This window comes from Convolutriloba macropyga, chromosome 4 (assembly GCF_964194025.1).
Source record: "Convolutriloba macropyga chromosome 4, txConMacr16.3, whole genome shotgun sequence".
Classification (NCBI taxonomy): Eukaryota; Metazoa; Xenacoelomorpha; order Acoela; family Convolutidae; genus Convolutriloba; species Convolutriloba macropyga.
Window position 1 is genome coordinate 18756333 of NC_134471.1, and position 21841 is coordinate 18778173.

A 21841-nucleotide genomic window follows, 5' to 3' on the forward strand; every position below is an offset into this window, starting at 1 on the left:
AGAGAGGGGGCGGCGAGAGAGAGAAAAAAAGAGGGGGAGAGAGGAGGGGTGAGAGCGAGAGAGAGGGGTCGAGCAAGAGACAGAGGGGGGGGGGGCGAGAGAGAGAGAGGGGGAGAGGAGGCGAGAGAGAGGGTGCGAGAGAGATGGGGGGAGCGCGAGAGGGAGAGAGAGCGGGAAGCGAGAGAGAGGGCACGCGAGAAAAAGGGCACACGAGAGAGAGAGAGAGCGAGAGGGAGGGGAGGGGGCGAGCGAGAGACAGAGGGGTGGGGGGCGAGAGAGACAGGGGGGGGGGGAGGGCGAGCGAGAGAGGGAGAGAGAGAGAGAGGGGGGCGAGAGAGGGAGGGAGAGAGAGAGGGGGGGCGAGAGAGAGGGGAGAGAGAGAGGGGAGAGCGAGAAAGAGAAGGGGGCGAGAGAGAGAGGAGCGAGAGAGAGGGAGAGAAAGAGGCGGGAGAGGAGGAGAAGAAAGGAGAGGGGGAGGGAGACAAAAAAGCGAAACACGAAAAAAAACGGGGCGTCACACGAACGCAGCGCAAAACCAAAAAAACGCAAAAAAAAGCACGACGGAGGGAGGAGGAAAAACAAGAGGAGCGAAAAAAAAGGAACGGTGTGTCCCAAAACAAGGCACAACATAACAAAAAAAGCGCTGGCGGAAAACACATTGCCTCCGAAGGCATCATTAGTACCCTCCTTCCTCAAAGAAAACAACGCAGCGCACGCCAAAAAACGGAAAAAAAGCACGACACGGAGAAAACAAACAAAAAAGCGCACGCCAAAGGGAGGGGTGAAACCGTCAAAACACCCAAAAGCAAATCCTTAAGCTCAAGTGGCCAAACAGGAACCAACACCTTGAATCTTAATTGTGCATAAGCACAAACTGGGCAAAGCAAATGCCCAGTAAACAAAAAAGAAAGCAAACAGCGCAAAATAAGGGACACTATATGTGCCCCATCGAACCCACCAAAAAAAGGAAAAGCACACCAGAAAAAAAACGAAAAACGAGAGGAGCAAAAAAAAGAAGGAACACGGTGTGTCCCAAAAACAGGGCACGATGTGCCCAAAAAGCTCAGGCGGAAAACTGATATTGCCTCCGAAGGCATCATTAGTACCCTCTATCCTCAAAGAAAACAGAACGCAGCGCACGCCAAAAAACGGAAAAAAAGCACGACACGGAGAAAACAACAAAAAAGCGCACGCCAAAGGGAGGGGTGAAACCGTCAAAACACCCAAAAGCAAATCCTTAGGCTCAAGTGGCCAAACAGGAACCAACACCTTGAATCTTAATTGTGCATAAGCACAAACTGGGCAAAGCAAATGCCCAGTAAACAAAAAAGAAAGCAAACAGCGCAAAATAAGGGACACTATATGTGCCCCATCGAACCCACCAAAAAAAGGAAAAGCACACCAGAAAAAAAACGAAAAACGAGAGGAGCAAAAAAAAGAAGGAACACGGTGTGTCCCAAAAACAGGGCACGATGTGCCCAAAAAGCTCAGGCGGAAAACTGATATTGCCTCCGAAGGCATCATTAGTACCCTCTATCCTCAAAGAAAACAGAACGCAGCGCACGCCAAAAAACGGAAAAAAAGCACGACACGGAGAAAACAACAAAAAAGCGCACGCCAAAGGGAGGGGTGAAACCGTCAAAACACCCAAAAGCAAATCCTTAGGCTCAAGTGGCCAAACAGGAACCAACACCTTGAATCTTAATTGTGCATAAGCACAAACTGGGCAAAGCAAATTACCAGTAAACAAAAAAGAAAGCAAACAGCGCAAAATAAGGGACACTATATGTGCCCCATCGAACCCACCAAAAAAAGGAAAAGCACACCAGAAAAAAAACGAAAAACGAGAGGAGCAAAAAAAGAAGAAGGAACACGGTGTGTCCCAAAAACAGGGCACGATGTGCCCAAAAAGCACAGGCAGAAAACTCACATTGCCTCCGAAGGCATCATTAGTACCCTCTATCCTCAAAGAAAAAAGAACGCAGCGCACGCCAAAAAACGGAAAAAGGCACGACACGGAGAAAACAACAAAAAAGCGCACGCTAAAGGGAGGGGTGAAACCGTCAAAACACCCAAAAGCAAATCCTTAGGCTCAAGTGGCCAAACAGGAACCAACACCTTGAATCTTAATTGTGCATAAGCAAAATCCTGGACGCTATGTTCCCCCTTGAAATCCACCCCAGAAAAAAACAAAGCGCACCAAAAAAGAAAAGCAAAAAAGGAAAAAAAAGGACACGGTGTGTCCAAAACAGGGCACGACGTGCCCGAAAAGCGTCGGCGGACAACTTGCCTGTCGCTCGTTATCACCAACTGTCAACTCCTTTAGTTTCCATCTTCACATTCCGAATTGAAGTCCAGACCAGATTGAAGGAAAAGTCGTTTCGGAGTTCAGGAAAATTTTTTCGATTTTCATATAACTTTCGGCTGGCCCTTACAGCGCAGCTTTTTGAAGATAAGTGCTTAATACTGTCAACCATGTTTCATTTTTCAAACAAATCTGCCACTATTAAAGATAATTTTTTTCTTTTCTCGTTTTATTTTATGGTTTTGCAGTTTTTAATTCTTGTTTTTTGCAACAATTTTTAGCATAACTATGAGGCAGGAACATTAACATCGAACAATCTCGAATAGAAGCCAATAAACAAGTAATCAAAAAACAAATTATCATAAATTATTAAGCATGAATTATCAACCTGAACGGTAAATTGAACAAAATAACGTCAAACTTTTATTAACTCCCGAATAAATACAAAGAAACAAGTAATCAAAAACAAATATGAACACGGCTATTCTATAACAGCTAATTTTGTTTTCGCCTTTTTCTTTTTTAAAGGTTTTTCAATTTTTTTTTTGAATTTTTTTTGTAAATACTAATAGAATAACCATGATGCAGTAATATTAACATCGAACAATCTCGAATAGATACCAACAAACAAATAGTTGACAGAACAGAAATTTGAACAACATAACGTCAAACTTTCAACTATTTTCCGATTAAATACCAAGAAACAATTAACCAAAAACAAATATTAACAACAATAATCTATAACTATTTTTTTGATTTTGCAATGATTTTGCTTGTTTTTTTTTATTTTTTATTTGGTTTTTTGAAATTATTAATAGAATAAACATGCTACAGAAACATTAACATTGAACAATCTCGAATAGATAAGAGAAAACAAGTTATCAGTAAAGCATTTGGTAAATATGTATTGTTTTTATTAATATAAATACCAATAGATGAAGTTTGAGATAAAGTTAATGGTAAGATTACTCATATCTACTTCGGATAATACGCAGGAACAGAGACAGAACCCGCTTTTTGCCATGATAATTAAGATGCGCTAAGTCTCGGGGAAATCCTGGGCGAATGAAATGACTGGAGTGAATTTTTCTAGGACCTACATAATCCACTCCCAAGATAAGCATCAGGAAATAATTAGTTTCCTTTACTAAGTTATAGTTTACATCAGGTCGCGAGAGGAGGCCAATAACTTTCACTCTAACGTTTTTACTTTTTAATCTAAGAGCAAAGCCAGCTATCCGAGCTGCAGTTTTAATGGGAGATTCGCGTTTGATCCAGGCTTTCGTTGGATGCTGACTGACATCATTATTCCCTAACATTATCAGGCAGTGTGAAAATTTGCTACAGTAAAGGAGATCGTTGGCATCTAGATGTTTTGCCCGCATTCCAGGCTTGCAAAATGTTTTCACATTGAAACTGCGGAGCATGATGTCCTCTTCAATTTGTTCCCCTAAGCGGACGAGGTTGCTGTCACCCACAATGACGAAGGAATTTCTAAAACAGATGATGAAAATTAATAAAAAATTTAAAGCCCAAGAACTAGCTGGCCCTTTCAGCGCAGCTAAGGAAAAAAACGAAAAAACAAAAAAAAAAAACAAAAAACAAAAAGCGGCAAAAAAAAGGATTTAATTATGTTCAAAACCTTCCCTCATAACACTCACTAACAGAGTGCTTCCCTGCACTAAGACAACAGTTTTACTGATAATATTGTCAGTTGAAATGATTTCGAGTTCTTCCAGTTTAAAAAGTTCATAGAAAAAATCATATGTAATTTCATTTTCAAGAAGATCAAGTTTTTGCACATTTTTGGCGGCCTTACCTACAGCATAAGTGCTTTCACTAGAGGAAAAATATGTTTCCACTCGGAAAAAACGTTTATCGCCCAGCTGAAACAGACAGTCGCCGAGATTACTGCCAATTCTAGTGTAAGACATGGAAGCAAAACATTGACCAAACGGACTCATAAAGCGAGAAAAGAAGAAATCAACTCCACTCTCTTTACAAAAATCTCTTACTACATCATCGACAACTGTTAGTCCTTTCAGATAGTTCACATGAGTTGACTCCTGGGCATTCGCGAAAGATGCTTGATGTTTTATGAATTGATGCACAATTGATTCAGGTCTTTTTATGGTACCTTGCACTGCACTAAGTAAACCATGATTAGCCGACTCAAAGCAAAACGCAGTAAAAAGCCACAGGGGTCCGATGCGTCTGACCTGTTCGCAAATATGCCTCATTGTATGAAAATTGAACGATTGCGAATCAATGCCATAGAGATCAACAAAACTTTCGAAGAAAAGATCTATCAAATTTTCAGCTTCCATGATATTAGCATCTAAGACTTTTTTATCACTTAACAGCCTAATAGCCACCGACAGCGTGCAAAAACTTTTATAGAGCAATTTTGAAATTTTCAAGTTTCTAAATATGAGAGGTCCGACGTGGAAAAAAAATATTTTGAAGTCAAATGCCTTCCAGAAAGTTATTTCGGTTAACGATTTTACTCTGTGTTTTACATCAAAAGGAATTTTGATTAGCTTTATCTGCGCCTCGGCGGTTTCAAACAAAACACCTTTAGCTTGAGAAACAATTAATTTTGAGAGCACTTTTCCGGTACCTAAAAAAATCTGATGCATTGGATCAATAGGGCAATCCCATGGTAAGGTCATAACTTTATGCAATGGTGTCAGCGATTTCACACCAGACGCTACGGTTTTAGAAACTTCTGCAATGTAGCCACAAGCTTGAAAATCCTTCGCTTCACGCAACTTGAAACATTTTCTAACAGGGAAAAGCATTCTCCGATTTTTTGAAAAACCCTTTATATAACAGTGCGGGCAGGAAGAGTATCCATTAAATTGAACCATGCACAGTATACATGCAGTTGCAGGCATGTCAGCAACAAAAGAACGGACACGAAATCTCAGCGTTCCTAGATTTTCAACATTTAATTTTGATTCAGTTAGAGACTCTATTTCAAAAACCATTAGCGGCAAAAGTTTTGCAAAATCCGACTTTGATTTTCCATGCCAGAGTCCTAAAAGGGCCAGATTAGAAAAAGCACCTCTCAATTTAGGTGGTAGATTAAAAACTTGAACCCAAATTGGCCACACAGAGAACTTAGATGACTTGAAAACAGGCGCACCGTCGATATTTAGAACTAACTGAACTTCCTGTCGAAAAAAACAATCCCAATTTGTTTCCCATGAGCAATCACTGCTCCAGGAAGCCGACACAAACTTTGCATTTTTCAAAAGGATTTTTTCAATTTGAGTTTTAATGTCTACACAACAAAAGCTTGCATTTTCAAAATCTGTTTTACTGACGGTCGGCAGGTGAAAAATTGATAGTTTTTCAAATAGATTATTGGGAACAGGTAAAACTTTTGCAACTAGTTTTAAAAAATCAGAACGCGCAACTTTTGAAAGTTTATGCTGGTCAGAAATGCAATCAAATTCACGCATGAAAGACTCTGTTGAGAAATGCGATCCAGCAAACAGCGTTGTTTCGTTGTACTGAAATAGAGAATTCCTAATAATATCATCATTGCGTTCGAACCGATTATCCGCGTCATCCTCGAAAACATCGAGCCTTAGAGGAGTAGAATCAACAACTTCGTTTTCCTCGGAGCCTAAATTTTCAGTGCTCGCCTCAAAATCTGCATCAAACCTATCTAAACTGTGCATAACGTTTTCCCGCTGCGGGCTACGATTTGATTCGATATCGCCAAAAACCGATTCGTAGGAGAGAAGCAGGTCTGTATCATCTTCATCATTGTCAGCAGGCGTTCCGTAGAGAGCACGACGCGGCGGCAACTTTTCGAGAAAAATTTTTCTTACCGGAGTCCGAGACGACAAGAAAGCTTCTCCGTTACCTTGCGGAGTAGAAAAGTTGCTTAAATTATGCTCCTGCTTCCTTCGCTTTTTTAATGGCTCTGGGTCAGCAGGGCAGGGGTCACCGTGCCGGGTTTTATATGGGCATAAGCAGTCAACATTGAAATTTCCGAAGAAATGCCTGTAATAAAACACTGTTAGTTCCTCTCCTACTTTAATATTTCTTAACGCCACACAATATACCAGTCGTCCTTTTTGCCTATATTCAATGTTTGACTTACAAGATGCGTTCACAAACGATATTGGTCCTAACATTACCCATTGCACATTTTTTAACTCGCTATAGAGAATTGACACATCGTTAAAACCGGGAACAATTTCATTATCAGTTATTTCAGCAAGAAAACCAATTATGCCGTTAATAGTTTCACCCTTCTCTACATTTTGCTTCGCAAACAATCCAATTTGTTGAAAATTGCCTGATGGTAAATAACTTACAGTTTTGTAGTCCACCGATAGCTTACTCTTACCATATTCTCCATCAAGAAAACCATGCAAAAAAACCTCATCATCGCTTCTTTCGTCTCTCTCCTCAGAAACCACTATTTTGTGAGAAGAGAAATTGGTCCCATCTACCCACTTTTTTGTCAATTCAGAGTCAATTTTGGCTAGCTGTTTCCAATTCACACCCGACTGAACAAAACTTTTTGCTGCAGATGAATAGAATTTCGCGTTGCTCTGAGTCATTCTTTTCTGGAAAAATGTTTAAAAATCAGAACGCCTTTCGACAAATTCGGAGTAAGTTTTCAACTGAAATTGATCTGAAGCCTGTCTTATCTCAACAATTTTCTAGAGCAAAACTACAATGAATTATTGTGCACAAAAACAAAGGCTCACATAATTTGCGTCTTCATAAGTATTTAAATGTAACGGAAACAATGTTTCACAGATGCAGAAGTTCACGTAAAACTAGTTACAATATCAAAAACTTTTCAAAAACTGCCAGCGTCCTTTTCAGAGCGCTGACAAAAACGCAATTGCATGAAATCAACTATACACAAAACATGAACACCAGTAGAATAATTATGTTTCTAGTTATTGTCAGATACACCAGAACTCAATGAAGCACGTTCTCTGACTCCCAATGCATTTGCCGCATCCTTAACCCGACGGAGAGCATACAAGTTGTCACCGCAGAACATTTTGACAGCATCTAAACAACTAATAGTTGATTATACGAATAAACTACTAACACATTGAAACAATCTCAAGATTTCAAACTACAACTAAGCGCAGTCACTGTTCTGTACAGCGTTTTTCAAGAAAAACTTCTCTCTATAATAGTGCTCGAGATATGCTTAAGTTGACTAAAGTTTAGATCATAAAAAACATCCACTCAGAGAGCTTAAAAAAGTTACCCCGAAAAAATTTTTCGTCCTCAATAGAGGCATTAACTCTCCCTTTTATAGTCATCCGCTGCGCAAACCAGCAAGTTTTCATGCGCTCTTCCTTCGAAAGAATGCACCGGCTTAGGTAACGACCAAAACCAGCATAGTCATCTCGTGCACCGTCATACGCCAGGAGGTCCTTTCCTTTATAGAAAAGATGTTTGTTAGCTTCTTTACGACGCTTCTCAGCCTCCTTGGTATTCTGAACAAAAAATATTTCTCTCAGTCAACTAAAAACGCTTTCCCGTAAAACTGCTAACAGACATTACACTCAAAAGTCCAGCGGAGAGCGTGATGCCATATTGTAAATAAACATTGACGCATTTAAAAACCAGAAAGATAGGAATTAATCCGCTCAACTACTATAATAAAACCTCGAAACAGAGTATTCAGCTAACTAACGATTTGCCTGAGCATCTTCGAAACCGCTAGCATTTGGTTGCGCGCCTCAACTTCCAATTTGTTGCTACGCCTCAGTGCTTCCTCAACATTTTTCAAGGCGTTAATGCAAACTCCTTTCTCGTCCAACTTCAGTTTCTTAGCTTTTAAGACATGCTGAAACCACAACCAAGACAAAGTCATATGACGTAGTCCTACTTCAACTCTCATAGTAACCATTAAAATCTCATTTAGAAAACTTTCTGAGCAAATAATTTCGAAAATATTCCCAAAAACCATTTGATCCTAGCTGAGATCATAGAATATCCTTTAAACAAACGATGAACTTTACCTCATTGTTCGCTGAGTTAGCATCTCTACTTCCTTGATCTTCTGACAAAACAACAGGTTTCATAGAGAATTTGGCAGAACTACATTGATTATCATCTATCTTCTCCATTTCTCAACGAAATTAAGCGCAACGCAAATCTGAAGGCAATTTTTTTTTGAAGACCATCAGTTAAGATCCAAAGTTTTTACTTGGGCATTTCGCATTCTATCAAAAATTCAAAAAAAAATTGAATTAGGTTCCAGAAATAAGGCATCAATTTGCTTATAAACAAAACAGAACTTAAATCTAACGGCAGAACGAATAAGAATAAAACAAGAGAAACGTCTACAATAATAGCAAAAAGTCTGAATTTTTCCGGATATTACAAATTTTTCAACTGCAAAAAATTACTGCAGAAAACGCAGCTATTATCTACTATATTGACAAAATGATAATCTTAGCTTCGTCCAGTTTCAGGATTCAAACAAGCACTAAAGAGTTAACTAACATTAACAAACATTAACAAATAGTTGAATAAAATCTCGCAAACAAAGTTACAGCATCTTTTTTTCAGCATCTACCTGCAATCAGCTACGGTGTCAAAATACTAACCCTACCTACGCCGAATTCTTATTAACGGATCATATTAACAGATCGAATATAAACGGAGTCAATCGAACTCTCAAAAGAGCTTAGGAACATTTAATCGGTGAACGAAATAAAAATCTTACAAACTTAAGTTACATGTTTATCTTATCATTGTTACGTCCCTTGCAGAGCGTAACCTAATTCACAGATGCACATTCATTAGAAGGGGGATGATTCTCTTTTTGGAGCGATCTTCGACGTTTGCTGTCTATGTCCAATCCTTGTTGATTCACATATCTCAGAATTGAACGATAACTTTCTTCCGAGAAGTCGCTCTTCATTATTATTCCCATCACCTCACGGAATGCGTCGCTTCTTTCTTTATGAGCTTTCTCTCGATGCTTTGTAAGCTGCTTTTTTGGCTCGATGCAGTATCTGGCTCTCTCATCTTCTGTCCACATTGTATTAGCGATATTTAAAGCTTTTTCTCTGTAAGTCGTACCACCTAGAGCAAGTAGATTTACTCCGCTGAAGACGTATTTTTCAACCTCTCCCTCGTCTATTTCCTCATCCGGTTCAGCTGTGTTCAGGTTCGGCTGCGAATTTTGATGAAGTCTATTAATCTCGTCCATCGCTTTCTTTGCGAAGCTCATATACTGTGCAAGAACTTCATTGCTCGCGTCTAGTCTAGCAGCAATGCGCTCCATCAAGTGATGAAACTTCTCCCAATTGTACTCCTTAGAAAACACAGACAAAAGCTTAAAAGAGCGCTAAAAAGGCTTTTACAATCCCGCCAGGTTTATTTTGGCTACCCCCTCTTCAATTCTTAGGTAATTAATTTGCGTTATCAAAATCAAAATTTAACAGTACTATACTTAAAAGTGGAGACTATACTACTAATGCTTACCTCTTGAGCACTAGGTCTTTGAGACTCTGGTGTTTTTCTAGCTGAGGAAGGCCCAGCATCCTTTTTGGCCTTTGTGTATTCCAAAAATTCGTTGTAAAATTCGCAATCAATGTTAGGTTCGTCTGGAATTTCATCGTCATCAAAAATTGCCACATCTTTTTGCAGCCTTGGTACTTTTCTACCCCTTGTTTCCGGGCTTGCCGGGACAAAATCGTCGTCCTCGTCTTGAGATTCAGGCAAAATTGGTTTATCCTTGTTCAAAACTTCGTCAAAAATTTTTTGCGCCTCAATTTGACTGACGTCATGACCGCTTTCCCTCAATACGCAGATTTTGCTAATAGCTCTCGTAACATGCTTCTCACTCCCTTGAAGCACGAACTCGCCTTGTGCTTCAATATTGTACTTTGGCCCGCACTTGAGAGTAACAAAGTCTCCTTCAGACAGAGATAACTTGTCGCATAAGGTCCAATCATCAGGCCACCTCTTTTTGCCAGCAACCAAAACTTTTGAGTACTTTCAATCACACGCAAAATAAAACATACAGGCAAGATCCTTCGGTACATCTAAATCTTCGCGCTGAGGCTTGTTTGACTTTTCAATCATTCGCTGCGATCTTTTGGGTTCGGATACTCTTAGCGGCCTGAGAAAAATTGAAAATTAGCAAATGAAAAGATTTTAGAACATCTAAGCCGAATTTAATCAATGTTTACACGGGCGTTTCTCTCTACATGTCCCTTCCAGAGCATGCAGAGAACTTTGACTATGATTTCCAAACAAGATTACATTAAATATTCATACAAATATTTCTCCGATATATAGGTTCAATTCAACATTGAGTCAAAGTGATTGACTCAGAGTATCAACGACCCGTTACTCGGCTTCAGTCCTGCTACACAAACTGTTACTACTACTACTAGTACCACTGTTACAACTATGCCAGCAAAGCTAAAGGATCGGAACATAAAAATGTGCCCGAAAATGGGTTATTACATCATTTCTACGTGGGAGTTGGTCTGATCAAGTCTCAATTCGGCCAAAACAGTATGACCATGGTTGGATATAGTCTGAGACCTCAACCTCAGCCATTCTAGACATACAATAACTGCTATTACTGTTCCAGTGGTGCTGGGGACCTAATAAACAAAAATAAGCCCAAATATGGGTACAACAGGGTATCAGCTAAAAATAGGTCTGTTCAAGGGTTAATTCAGTCTGACAATGACTGCTCATGGTTGGATATGGCCTGGCACCTCATCCGGGGCCATACCAGACCTACTACAACTGTTAGTACTGTCCCAGCAGTGCTGGGGGGGCTAAAATTCAAAAATATGCCCAAAAATGGGTGTCACGGGGTATCACCCAGAATGAGGTCTGTTCAAAAGTCAATTCAGTCTGATAATGACTTCTCATGGTTGGATATGGCCTGGCACCTCATCCTGGGCCATACCAGACCTACTACAACTGTTAGTACTGTCCCAGCAGTGCTGGGGGGGCTAAAATTCAAAAATATGCCCAAAAATGGGTGTTACGGGGTATCACCCAAAATGAGGTCTGCGCAAGGGTCAAATCGGTCTGATCATGGTTGATCATGGTTGATTATGGTCTGGCAACTCATCCTGGACCATACCAGACCTACTACAACTGTTACTACTGTCCCAGCAGCGCTGGGGGGGGGCTATAATTCAAAAATATGCCCAAAAATGGGTGTTACGGGGTATCACCCAAAATGAGGTCTGCGCAAGGGTCAATTCGGTCTGATCATGGTTGATCATGGTTGATTATGGTCTGGCAACTCATCCTGGACCATACCAGACCTACTACAACTGTTACTACTGTCCCAGCAGCGCTGGGGGGGCTATAATTCAAAAATATGCCCAAAAATGGGTGTTACGGGGTATCACCCAAAATGAGGTCTGCGCAAGGGTCAATTCGGTCTGATCATGGTTGATCATGGTTGATTATGGTCTGGCAACTCATCCTGGACCATACCAGACCTACTACAACTGTTACTACTGTCCCAGCGGTGCTGGGGGGGCTAAAATTCTGAAATATGCCCGAAAATGGGTACCACTGAGCATTAAATAGAAACCGGTCTGATCATACATCTGTTCGGTCTGAAATCACTTGATTTTGGTCGGTGACCTCAATCTGGGTAGTACAGCATGTATAGCAACTACCCTGACATAGCTCAGGTGGTAAAAACACCCAAAAACTGTTATAAACCATACACATATATCAGAATACTGGGCAATACGGAAGATACTCACTGGGAGCTCATTATGCGAAGTCAAGTGCGAATTCTCCTTGTTCTGACTGGTACACTTCAATGATTCAACTTGGCAATCAACAACTATCTGAAAAATGAGCCACACATTGACTTTCAGTCACAGATATTGTGTATTTATGGTCCCATCATCGATAGCCCATCAGTACGACTATTACATCATTAATACCACATTATTACCACATATACACTGTCCAGACGTTACTGGCTGGCAGCCCCGCTGTCACTGTCACGACAGTACACCCACCTAACATGCTTCATATATCGGACCCCAGTTAATTTCGAAAATATCACTTTCATATTACTTCAATACAGGGTACCTTCACAACGCAACCACTTCCATTACACCTCCATGCAAGCGTATCGCGCTGCCTCTGCAGAGTGGAGGTTCTCAGTTCAGGTCAGATATATCACAGCTGAAGTGGCAAATGCGTCCAGAGACGTTGAGGGGATGGGCGGGATTAGTGAGCAAACCCCATTTTGAAGCCAGGCTAAAAGTTATATCATTGGAAAGCTCTCATCGAGGAGAATCTAACCAGCTAAGTGGCACCCTGTAATTTCGACAGGAACTGGGTTAAAAACGGGTTTAAAGATATATTCTGGGGTCCGAACCAGACGATGCAAATTTGACCAGGTGGGTGTTGTGAAAGTACCGACACGTTACAAAAAGTTCGGGAGGGCCGAAATTCGAAATTTTCAGGTTGGGTCAAAACAATGGCTAATAACTCCACAACCAATGGACGAAATTGAAAAATTTAAACTGTTTTGAACTCAGGAGATAATAAGCTTTCAAAATATATATAGTTTGTCAGACAATTTTTCAAAATTTTTTTGACGATTCTGGGGTCGGAGTGTCGAAATTCAGTGATTTTGATGACATGCCAGAAAATGGTTAAAAAAAGTATTTAAACGGAATTTGTTTTAAAAGTTATACATATGGTTGTAAAGTAAAGAAAAACTGCTAGAAAATGAGCTATAATACGAGTTATAACACTGGCTAACAAAAAAGTTATAAATACAAACAACTTTGAAAATCATACTTTTTTCCGAATTTTCGGCCATGTTAGGGCTAGCACAGAGCTAAATTTCTCCTTATTAACACATGTAACTATATCAACATATTATATTTTTGGAAAGTACATATAATGAGCTAAAAAATAAGCTATAGAACGTACTAAAACAAAACCGTAGCTAGCCGGTATTAGCAGAAGATTTCCAAAAAATGCTCAAAAATCTGCCCAATCTGTCATATTTTGCTAAATATTTGTTGTTCAATGAGCTTTATTTCTATAACTCTATAAACCAATCAACAGACCGTTTAATGACGGTTATTTTGCGCTATAATATGTTGGTTTTAACATATTATTCGAAACGTAAGAGGTCAAAGAATTTGTCATGATTTCCAAAATTAGGAACCAACCTTGTGATTTAGCTGGAGTTTTTGCATATAAAAAGGAACATTAAGGCAAATATATATATTGTGCTCAATTGTGGTGCTAATCACACACAAGCTCCAAGTAATTAAACTTCCTTAATGGACTTGTTTAATAAAACGAAAATAGGTACACAAAAAGTTGACTTGAAAGTACGGAAAGGTTTCTATGGATCGGATTATAATTTTCTATTATTCACACAGTTAAAATAGTTTTTTATTCTTTTCGTAGCATAAAGCGATCATATTTAAAGTTAAAAAGAATATTTAAGTAATGAGTTGATCAAGAAATTTAAAGAAAGGTCTTTGCAACGAACAAAACTTCAAAACGTTTTTTTGACGTTTTTTAATGTTTCTTTGTAAATCTCCAACACATGATCGCTAACAGCAACCATAATAATAGTAAAGTTTAGCTTTTTAGTCTTTAAACACAAGGGTGACTATGGTTAGTTCAGTTTTAAATGCAGAAAATAACCAATCCGTCAAACTTTTTGTTCTTTTTGAAGAAAAACTTTTTAAAAAAATAAAAACACAAAATTTATGCTTAAAAAAAGCATAATTATATCCACACTTTTAGTTTACATCAAAATTTAGTTTGCAAAAGACGAAATGCAGTGAAGAATATAGTAAAACAGAGCAAGAGTTAGTAGTTATTAGCAGAAGCTTCCAAAAAATGGATCAGAATAAGGCCAGGTCTGTAATAGTTTGTACAGAAAAGTGGTTTATTATCTTTCAGATCGAATACTCTATGTATCCTTCAACTGACACGTTTACAGTCGTGTTTTTGAAGTAAACCACTAATTCAATTAATAGCAAGTTTTATGTCATTAATGATTTTACAGGCAACAGCAAAGCTTTGAAGGAGCTGACCTCAAGGCTTTGGAATTTTTGTGCACGAAATTGTAATTATCTTTTCTTGTAACGCATATAACATTACTATAGTGTCAATTTGTTCCTGATAGAACTCAATTAAGCTTGCTTGCTCCTATTTCAATGAGAAAATTTCTTGAAACAGCAAAAAAAGGAGAGATTGATATTTGAAATTCTATTTCCATTGCAAAACGGCTTTTTCATGACTGTACGTCAGGTCAATGACTAATGATTTTTAATTCCGCTACCTTTTGCGCTTGCCTGCTGTCCTACTCGCAAAATGTTGTTGCCTCTTTGATGCTAAGATGCAGTATGTGAAACAAAATACAGTCGAAAATCGCAAAAAAGTATTTAAGAAAGATAATTATTATAATGCGAAAAAGAAACATTCAATTGATAAAAAATATCAGCAAAACCATATGCAAACTTCCGTCAGAGTTAATTCTTATGCTTTTATGTGCGGCAGTGTTTTTCAGACGCAGGTGATAGACCAATAAGTTTTGATTAACAAGAAAAAGGATCAGAAAACATATTGCTGTTGCCTTTTAAGATAAAAAAAATGTTTTTTAAAAGCATCTTCCATCACATGCATTTTAAAAAAAAATTGGCACAAATAACACTTATTTTATGCTTTTTCGAATTCTATGAAAAGCAAGTTTTATGTGATTGTATATTTTACAGGCAACAGCAAAGCCTTGAAGGAGCTAACCTCAAGGCTTTGCAGAATTTGTGCACGAAAATGTAATTATCTTTTCTTGTAACGCAAATAACTTTACTATAGTTTCAATTTGTTCCTGATAGAACACAATTAAGCTTGCTTGTTCCTATTTCAATGAGAAAATTTCTTGAAACAGCAAAAAAAAACAAAGATTGGTATTTGAAATTCTATTTCAGTTGCAAAACGCCTTTTTCTTGACTGTACGTAAGGTCAGTGACTAATGATTTTGAGCTCCGCTACTTTTCGCGCTTGTCTGCCGTCCTTCTCTCAAAGTGTTGTTGCCTCTTTGATGCTAAGATGCAGTATGTGAAACAAAATACAGTCGAAAATCGCAAAAAAGTATTTAAGAAAGATAATTATTATAATGCGAAAAAGAAACATTCAATTGATAAAAAATATCAGCAAAACCATATGCAAACTTCCGTCAGAGTTAATTCTTATGCATTTATGTGCGGCAGTGTTTTTCAGACGCAGGTGATAGACCAATAGGTTTTGATTAACAAGAAAAAGGATCAGAAAACATATTGCTGTTGCCTTTTCAAATAAAAAAAATGTTTTTTAAAAGCATCTTCCATCACATGCATTTTAAAAAAAAATTGGCACAAATAACACTTATTTCATGCTTTTTCGAATTCTATAAAAAGCAAGTTTTATGTGATTGTATATTTTACAGGCAACAGCAAAGCCTTGAAGGAGCTAACCTCAAGGCTTTGCAGAATTTGTGCACGAAAATGTAATTATCTTTTCTTGCAACGCAAATAACATTACTATAGTTTCAATTTGTTCCTGATAGAACACAATTAAGCTTGCTTGTTCCTATTTCAATGAGAAAATTTCTTGAAACAGCAAAAAAGGAGAGATTCGTATTTGAAATTCTATTTCAGTTGCAAAACGCCTTTTTCATGACTGTACGTAAGGTCAGTGACTAATGATTTTTAGTTCCGCTACTTTTTGCGCTTGTCTGCCGTCCTTCTCTCAAAGTGTTGTTGCCTCTTTGATGCTAAGATGCAGTATGTGAAACAAAATACAGTCGAAAATCGCAAAAAAGTATTTAAGAAAGATAATTATTATAATGCGAAAAAGAAACATTCAATTGATAAAAAATATCAGCAAAACCATATGCAAACTTCCGTCAGAGTTAATTCTTATGCATTTATGTGCGGCAGTGTTTTTCAGACGCAGGTGATAGACCAATAAGTTTTGATTAACAAGAAAAAGGATCAGAAAACATATTGCTGTTGCCTTTTCAAATAAAAAAAATGTTTTTTAAAAGCATCTTCCATCACATGCATTTTAAAAAAAAATTGGCACAAATAACACTTATTTCATGCTTTTTCGAATTCTATAAAAAGCAAGTTTTATGTGATTGTATATTTTACAGGCAACAGCAAAGCTTTGAAGGAGCTAACCTCAAGGCTTTGCAATTTTTGTGCACGAAAAAGTAATTATCTTTACTTGTAACGCATATGACATTACTATAGTTTCAATTTGTTCCTGATAGAACACAATTAAGCTTGCTTGTTCCTATTTCAATGAGAAAATTTCTTGAAACAGCAAAAAAGGAGAGATTGGTATTTGAAATTCTATTTCAGTTGCAAAACGCCTTTTTCATGACTGTACGTAAGGTCAGTGACTAATGATTTTTAGTTCCGCTACTTTTTGCGCTTGTCTGCCGTCCTTCTCTCAAAGTGTTGTTGCCTTTTTGATGCTTTGATGCAGTATGTGAAACAAATTATAATCGAAAATCGTTAAAAATTGTTTAAGAACGATAATTAATATAATGCGAAAAAGAAACATTCAATTGATAAAAAATATCAGCAAAAACCAGCGCCAAACTTCCGTCAGAGTTAGTGCTTATGCCTCTAAGGGTGGCAGTTTTGAGTCAGAGGCGGGCGATAGACCAATAAATTTTGATTAACAAGAAAAACGATCAGAAAACTACTGCTGTTGCTTTTTCAATTAAAAAAACTTTTTTTATAAAATCATCTTCCATCACATGTTTAGTTTTTAAAATTGACTCAAATAACACTTGTTTCATGCCTTTCCAAATTCCATAAAAAGCAAGTTTTGTGTCATTGTTGACTTTACAGGCAACAGCAAAGCTTTGAAGGAGCTAACCTCAAGGCTTTGCAATTTTTGTGCACGAAAAAGTAATTATCTTTTCTTGTAACGCATATGACATTACTATAGTTTCAATTTGTTCCTGATAGAACACAATTAAGCTTGCTTGTTCCTATTTCAATGAGAAAATTTCTTGAAACAGCAAAAAAGGAGAGATTGGTATTTGAAATTCTATTTCAGTTGCAAAACGCCTTTTTCATGACTGTACGTAAGGTCAGTGACTAATGATTTTTAGTTCCGCTACTTTTTGCGCTTGTCTGCCGTCCTTCTCTCAAAGTGTTGTTGCCTTTTTGATGCTTTGATGCAGTATGTGAAACAAATTATAATCGAAAATCGTTAAAAATTGTTTAAGAACGATAATTAATATAATGCGAAAAAGAAACATTCAATTGATAAAAAATATCAGCAAAAACCAGCGCCAAACTTCCGTCAGAGTTAGTGCTTATGCCTCTAAGGGTGGCAGTTTTGAGTCACAGGCGGGCGATAGACCAATAAATTTTGATTAACAAGAAAAACGATCAGAAAACTACTGCTGTTGCTTTTTCAATTAAAAAAACTTTTTTTATAAAATCATCTTCCATCACATGCTTAGTTTTTAAAATTGACTCAAATAACACTTGTTTCATGCCTTTCCAAATTCCATAAAAAGCAAGTTTTGTGTCATTGTTGACTTTACAGGCAACAGCAAAGCTTTGAAGGAGCTAACCTCAAGGCTTTGCAATTTTTGTGCACGAAAAAGTAATTATCTTTTCTTGTAACGCATATGACATTACTATAGTTTCAATTTGTTCCTGATAGAACTCAATTAGGCTTGCTTGTTCCTATTTCAATGAGAAAATTTCTTGAAACAGCAAAAAAGACGAAGATTGGTATTTGAAATGCGATTACCGTAGCAAAACGGCTTTTCATGACTGTCCTTAACATCAGTGAGCAAAAATTTTGGTTTCCGTCACTTTTGGTGTATGTGTGCCGCCCTACTCCAATGGCTCTTTTGCCCTTATTAGATGCCAAATAACAGTATTTTCTCAGTACTTTAAACTTGTAAGAATCTTACAAGATAAACATTCGTCTTACAAGATCTTACAAGATAAACATTCGTCTTACAAGATCTTACAAGATAAACATTTTTTGTAAGAATCTTGTAAGATCTTACAAGATAACCATCCAGTCTCGCCCAGGGTTGTCAACGTGATGTGATTGGCTCTGATAATTTTAACTTAATTGATTTTCAAAAAAGAATGAATATTACCCTTTTTTAAATCTCCGATTGCTTTCTGCATATGTATTGTCATTTTTTGTTGACAATGGAACACAAATTTTCTAGTTACCCTTCGAACTGTTTTGATTTTTTTTAATACGGCCTTTTCCTCAATGTATGCTAAAATCATTTGAATATCCATTAGGAAATAAAAAAGCAGTTTTGTTTGGTGATATCTATGTCTGAACAACTAAATTGGCGCGGATGAAGTCAACAACTTTCAAAATCAAACTGTTCTAAGTTCACACACATGTCCATTTTTTGTCGCTTTCGCCGCTTTGAAAATTTTTCTCAGGAAAGCTGGTGTGTTATTTTTTTGATGTGACGCGTATTGCGACCATTGTCAACGTGTTGTGATTGGCGGCTTTGATAACTTTAACTTGATTACGTCTCAAAAAAAAGAAAACGTGCTGTTTTTAAACTTCTCTTCGTTTTCCGAATGTGTATTGTCATATAATTGTTGGAATCGATGGCTCCTGTTGACGTGAACACCTTGTGGCACAATTCAGTCAATTCAATTGTTTTCTCTGGTTTTCCCATTTATCTGTCAAACCATTGCAATTTGTTTGCTGAATATGGCTCAGTTTATACTAAAATCATCTGACCACTCCACAGGAAATGAAAAAATAATCTGGTTGGCGATTTCTACGACACAATAGCTAAATTTGCTTGCGTGAAGTCAATTGTTTTTGTAAAACATGTGAGGAATCTTGGGAAATTAAACGACAAATTTTTTGAGCATATGTTAATTACGTTTCAGTATAACTAACATCAGAGCCCAATTTCTAAACCTAAAGTGAACATAGAACAAAGCAAATTTTTTCAACATGTACTTTAGTCTAATTTATAAAGGTTATCATCTGCTTTCTGGTGAAATAAAAATGAATCAATCATGTGGCTTTAATTTTCACCTAGTTTTTTTGACATATGATTAATTTTGACAAGTAATTCAGTCTCATTTATAGAAGGTCTCATCTGCCGTCTAGTGAATTAAAATTGAAAGAGTTAGGGTGTTTTTATCATCTTGCTGTTTTTTGACCTCAATGTCATCTGAAACAACTTTGCACGTGCGTCCCGTTGATCTCTCAAATCCAACGAGCAAAACAAGAACTGAGAAAAATTTACATTTGAAATTTGATTCATTAGCACCCAAAATTGAACCCCCCCCACATTTTTTTAAATCAGTGGCTGTTATCTACAAGAAGTCGACTCAGCAGCGTGTTGCTCTGGGGGGCCGAAGTTCCACCGAGTGGAACAACTCTATCAGTCTCAAGTTGCAGATTCCCCGGAGAGATAATTCCAGTTTTTAGTACTGTGGCAGTCTATAAAGAGAAGATGTGGTATATTGTTTTCTTATAAACAGTTTTTCGCGCGCTCAAAAATGAAGTACAATTTAAGAGCAAAAGAAGTTTTGACAATTGAAAATTCACCTAAGACAGACATTTGTTCCGAGAGTGAGGTAAATCCCAACCCAAGCAGTGGTTTAACTCAACAGATGTCCAACCTTACAATAGAAAATAAGTTTCACATTTCACCTGGCTCTATTTTATTTATTCCTGACACAGCCGACAATTTATATAAGATCCAGGTAATAGAACATCTTTTGGAAGAAACGAAAGTTAGATACATTGGATGGGGCCCTGACTACGACTCATGAATCAAATCAAAATCAATATGGTCCTATTGGTGTTTCAAAAAACCTTTAAGTAAATTGAAAAGAATCTCCAAAGAACTATCAGACAAAGTTGACGATCTGCTAATTAATGCCAAGAGCGCACTCTATGTAGACGAGGCATTAACCGGTTGGAACTCCGAATGAATTAGAACAGACGGTAACCTTCCAAATAAAAAAACGTTGTTGCACACTAAAGTCCCGACTATCCGCCATGTCCCTATCAATGTACGGTACAAATCGTCAGAGCTTTTCTCTGACGTCATTACTGATTGCATTGGAGATCCTAATACAAAACTAAACAGGAGAAAACTCTTCGGATTGTCTAAATGCATTTTACGTGCCAGTAACAGAGGAGGGCAAAAACACAGGCGGAACAACGACCAAAGAATTCTAGAAAAAATTAATCGCTGGAACAGCGGAGACTTTGGAGGGCTATGGAACCAAGCTTGCTCTTTGAAGCAATCAAAACGATCAAACGATACAAACTCCGAAGCGATTATCAAACGTGCAAAAAATTTGTGTTTCCAGGGCCAATATGGCATAGCAGCAAAAGTTTTGGCTTCTGATGGTTTTGCACCAGTCAACAAGGCAATTCTCGATAGTTTCAAAAAATTTCATCCCCTGAAAAAAAGCCTATTGTAGTCAGAAATTTTTCATCACAAGCCTATCAATTCAGTGAGGAAAATTTTTCGGAACAGCTGAACTCGTTTTCAAGATTTACAGCAGCTGGTCCTTCAAAAATGTTTCCCGAATATCTTTTGCATGCTGTACAGGGCACCGCTTCAGACCAGTCACAAATTGCTTTGAGAGTACTGACTAAGTTTTTAAACATAAGCTGCCTTGGGGAATTTCCCGAATTTGTTTCACAAACTCTATGTAGTGCATCGTTATCAGCCTTGCTGAAAAAGAAAGGCAGTATTCGTCCTATTGCAGTCGGAGAAGTCTTGAGGAGGCTAATAGCTAAATTTTTAGCCAAGGAAGCAAAATTAGAAGCAAAGGAACTTCTCCAGAGCCTGCAATTGGGTTTGGGAGTGAAGGGAGGAGCGGAAGCCATCATACATTCGACTAAGACTTCGTATGAAAAAATACTCACCTCGACCAGTTCCTCAGGTATTTTGCAAATTGACTTTTGCAATGCATTCAATTCGATAACACGCAGTGAAATGCTGAAAACCGTTGCCAGTTCAATGCCAGGCATTGCTGCTTTTACCAATTCCTGCTATTCACAACACAGCCAATTATTCTATGACAAATTTGTTGTTAGCAGTGAAAGCGGTATCCAGCAAGGCGACCCATTAGGCCCTTTGCTTTTCTCTCTGACGCTCTGGCCCATTATAGGAAAAATTCAAGAAACTGCGCCAGAGCTTCAACAACATTCCTGGTATCTAGATGATGGTGTCTTGGTGGGCTCAGAGGACGATCTCATTAGATCTTGGGATCTTTTATGCTAGCTCGGACCTGATCGCAGCCTCCACGTCAGGGTCGATAAGTGCGAACTGTAATCCACGGTAGATTTAGACAGACTGGATATAAGAACAAAACGAAATGATATTTCGGGCCTTGAGGTTCTTGGAGCTGCGTTAGGAACCCCAGAGTTTGTCTGCATGAAACTTAACGAAAGGATAGGGAAAATAGGGGTACTTTTCGAAAAGTTGGACTATCTTGATGACCCTCAGTTTCCCCTAGGTAT

At 38.0% G+C, this 21841-nt stretch overlaps 2 protein-coding genes across 3 annotated transcripts in view; one reads left to right on the forward strand and one right to left on the reverse strand.

The window, feature by feature from the left end:
- The window catches only part of LOC142337499 (uncharacterized), a 129968-nt gene that overhangs the window by 32845 nt on the left and 75282 nt on the right, over positions 1-21841 (forward strand). The window lies entirely within an intron of this gene.
- On the reverse strand, positions 7105-8447 carry LOC142338295 (uncharacterized). Of its 2 annotated transcripts, XM_075387980.1 has the most exons (4): positions 8320-8447; positions 7992-8144; positions 7560-7791; positions 7105-7354 (listed from the first exon to the last, which is right to left on the reverse strand). In XM_075387980.1, exons 1-4 carry the CDS (start codon positions 8425-8427, stop codon positions 7233-7235), a joined length of 615 nt encoding a protein of 204 aa, XP_075244095.1. In that variant the 5' UTR covers positions 8428-8447; the 3' UTR covers positions 7105-7232. The 2 variants fall into 2 exon arrangements, with proteins under 2 accessions (XP_075244095.1, XP_075244094.1); XM_075387979.1 differs by lacking the exon at positions 8320-8447 and having other exon boundaries at positions 7992-8286.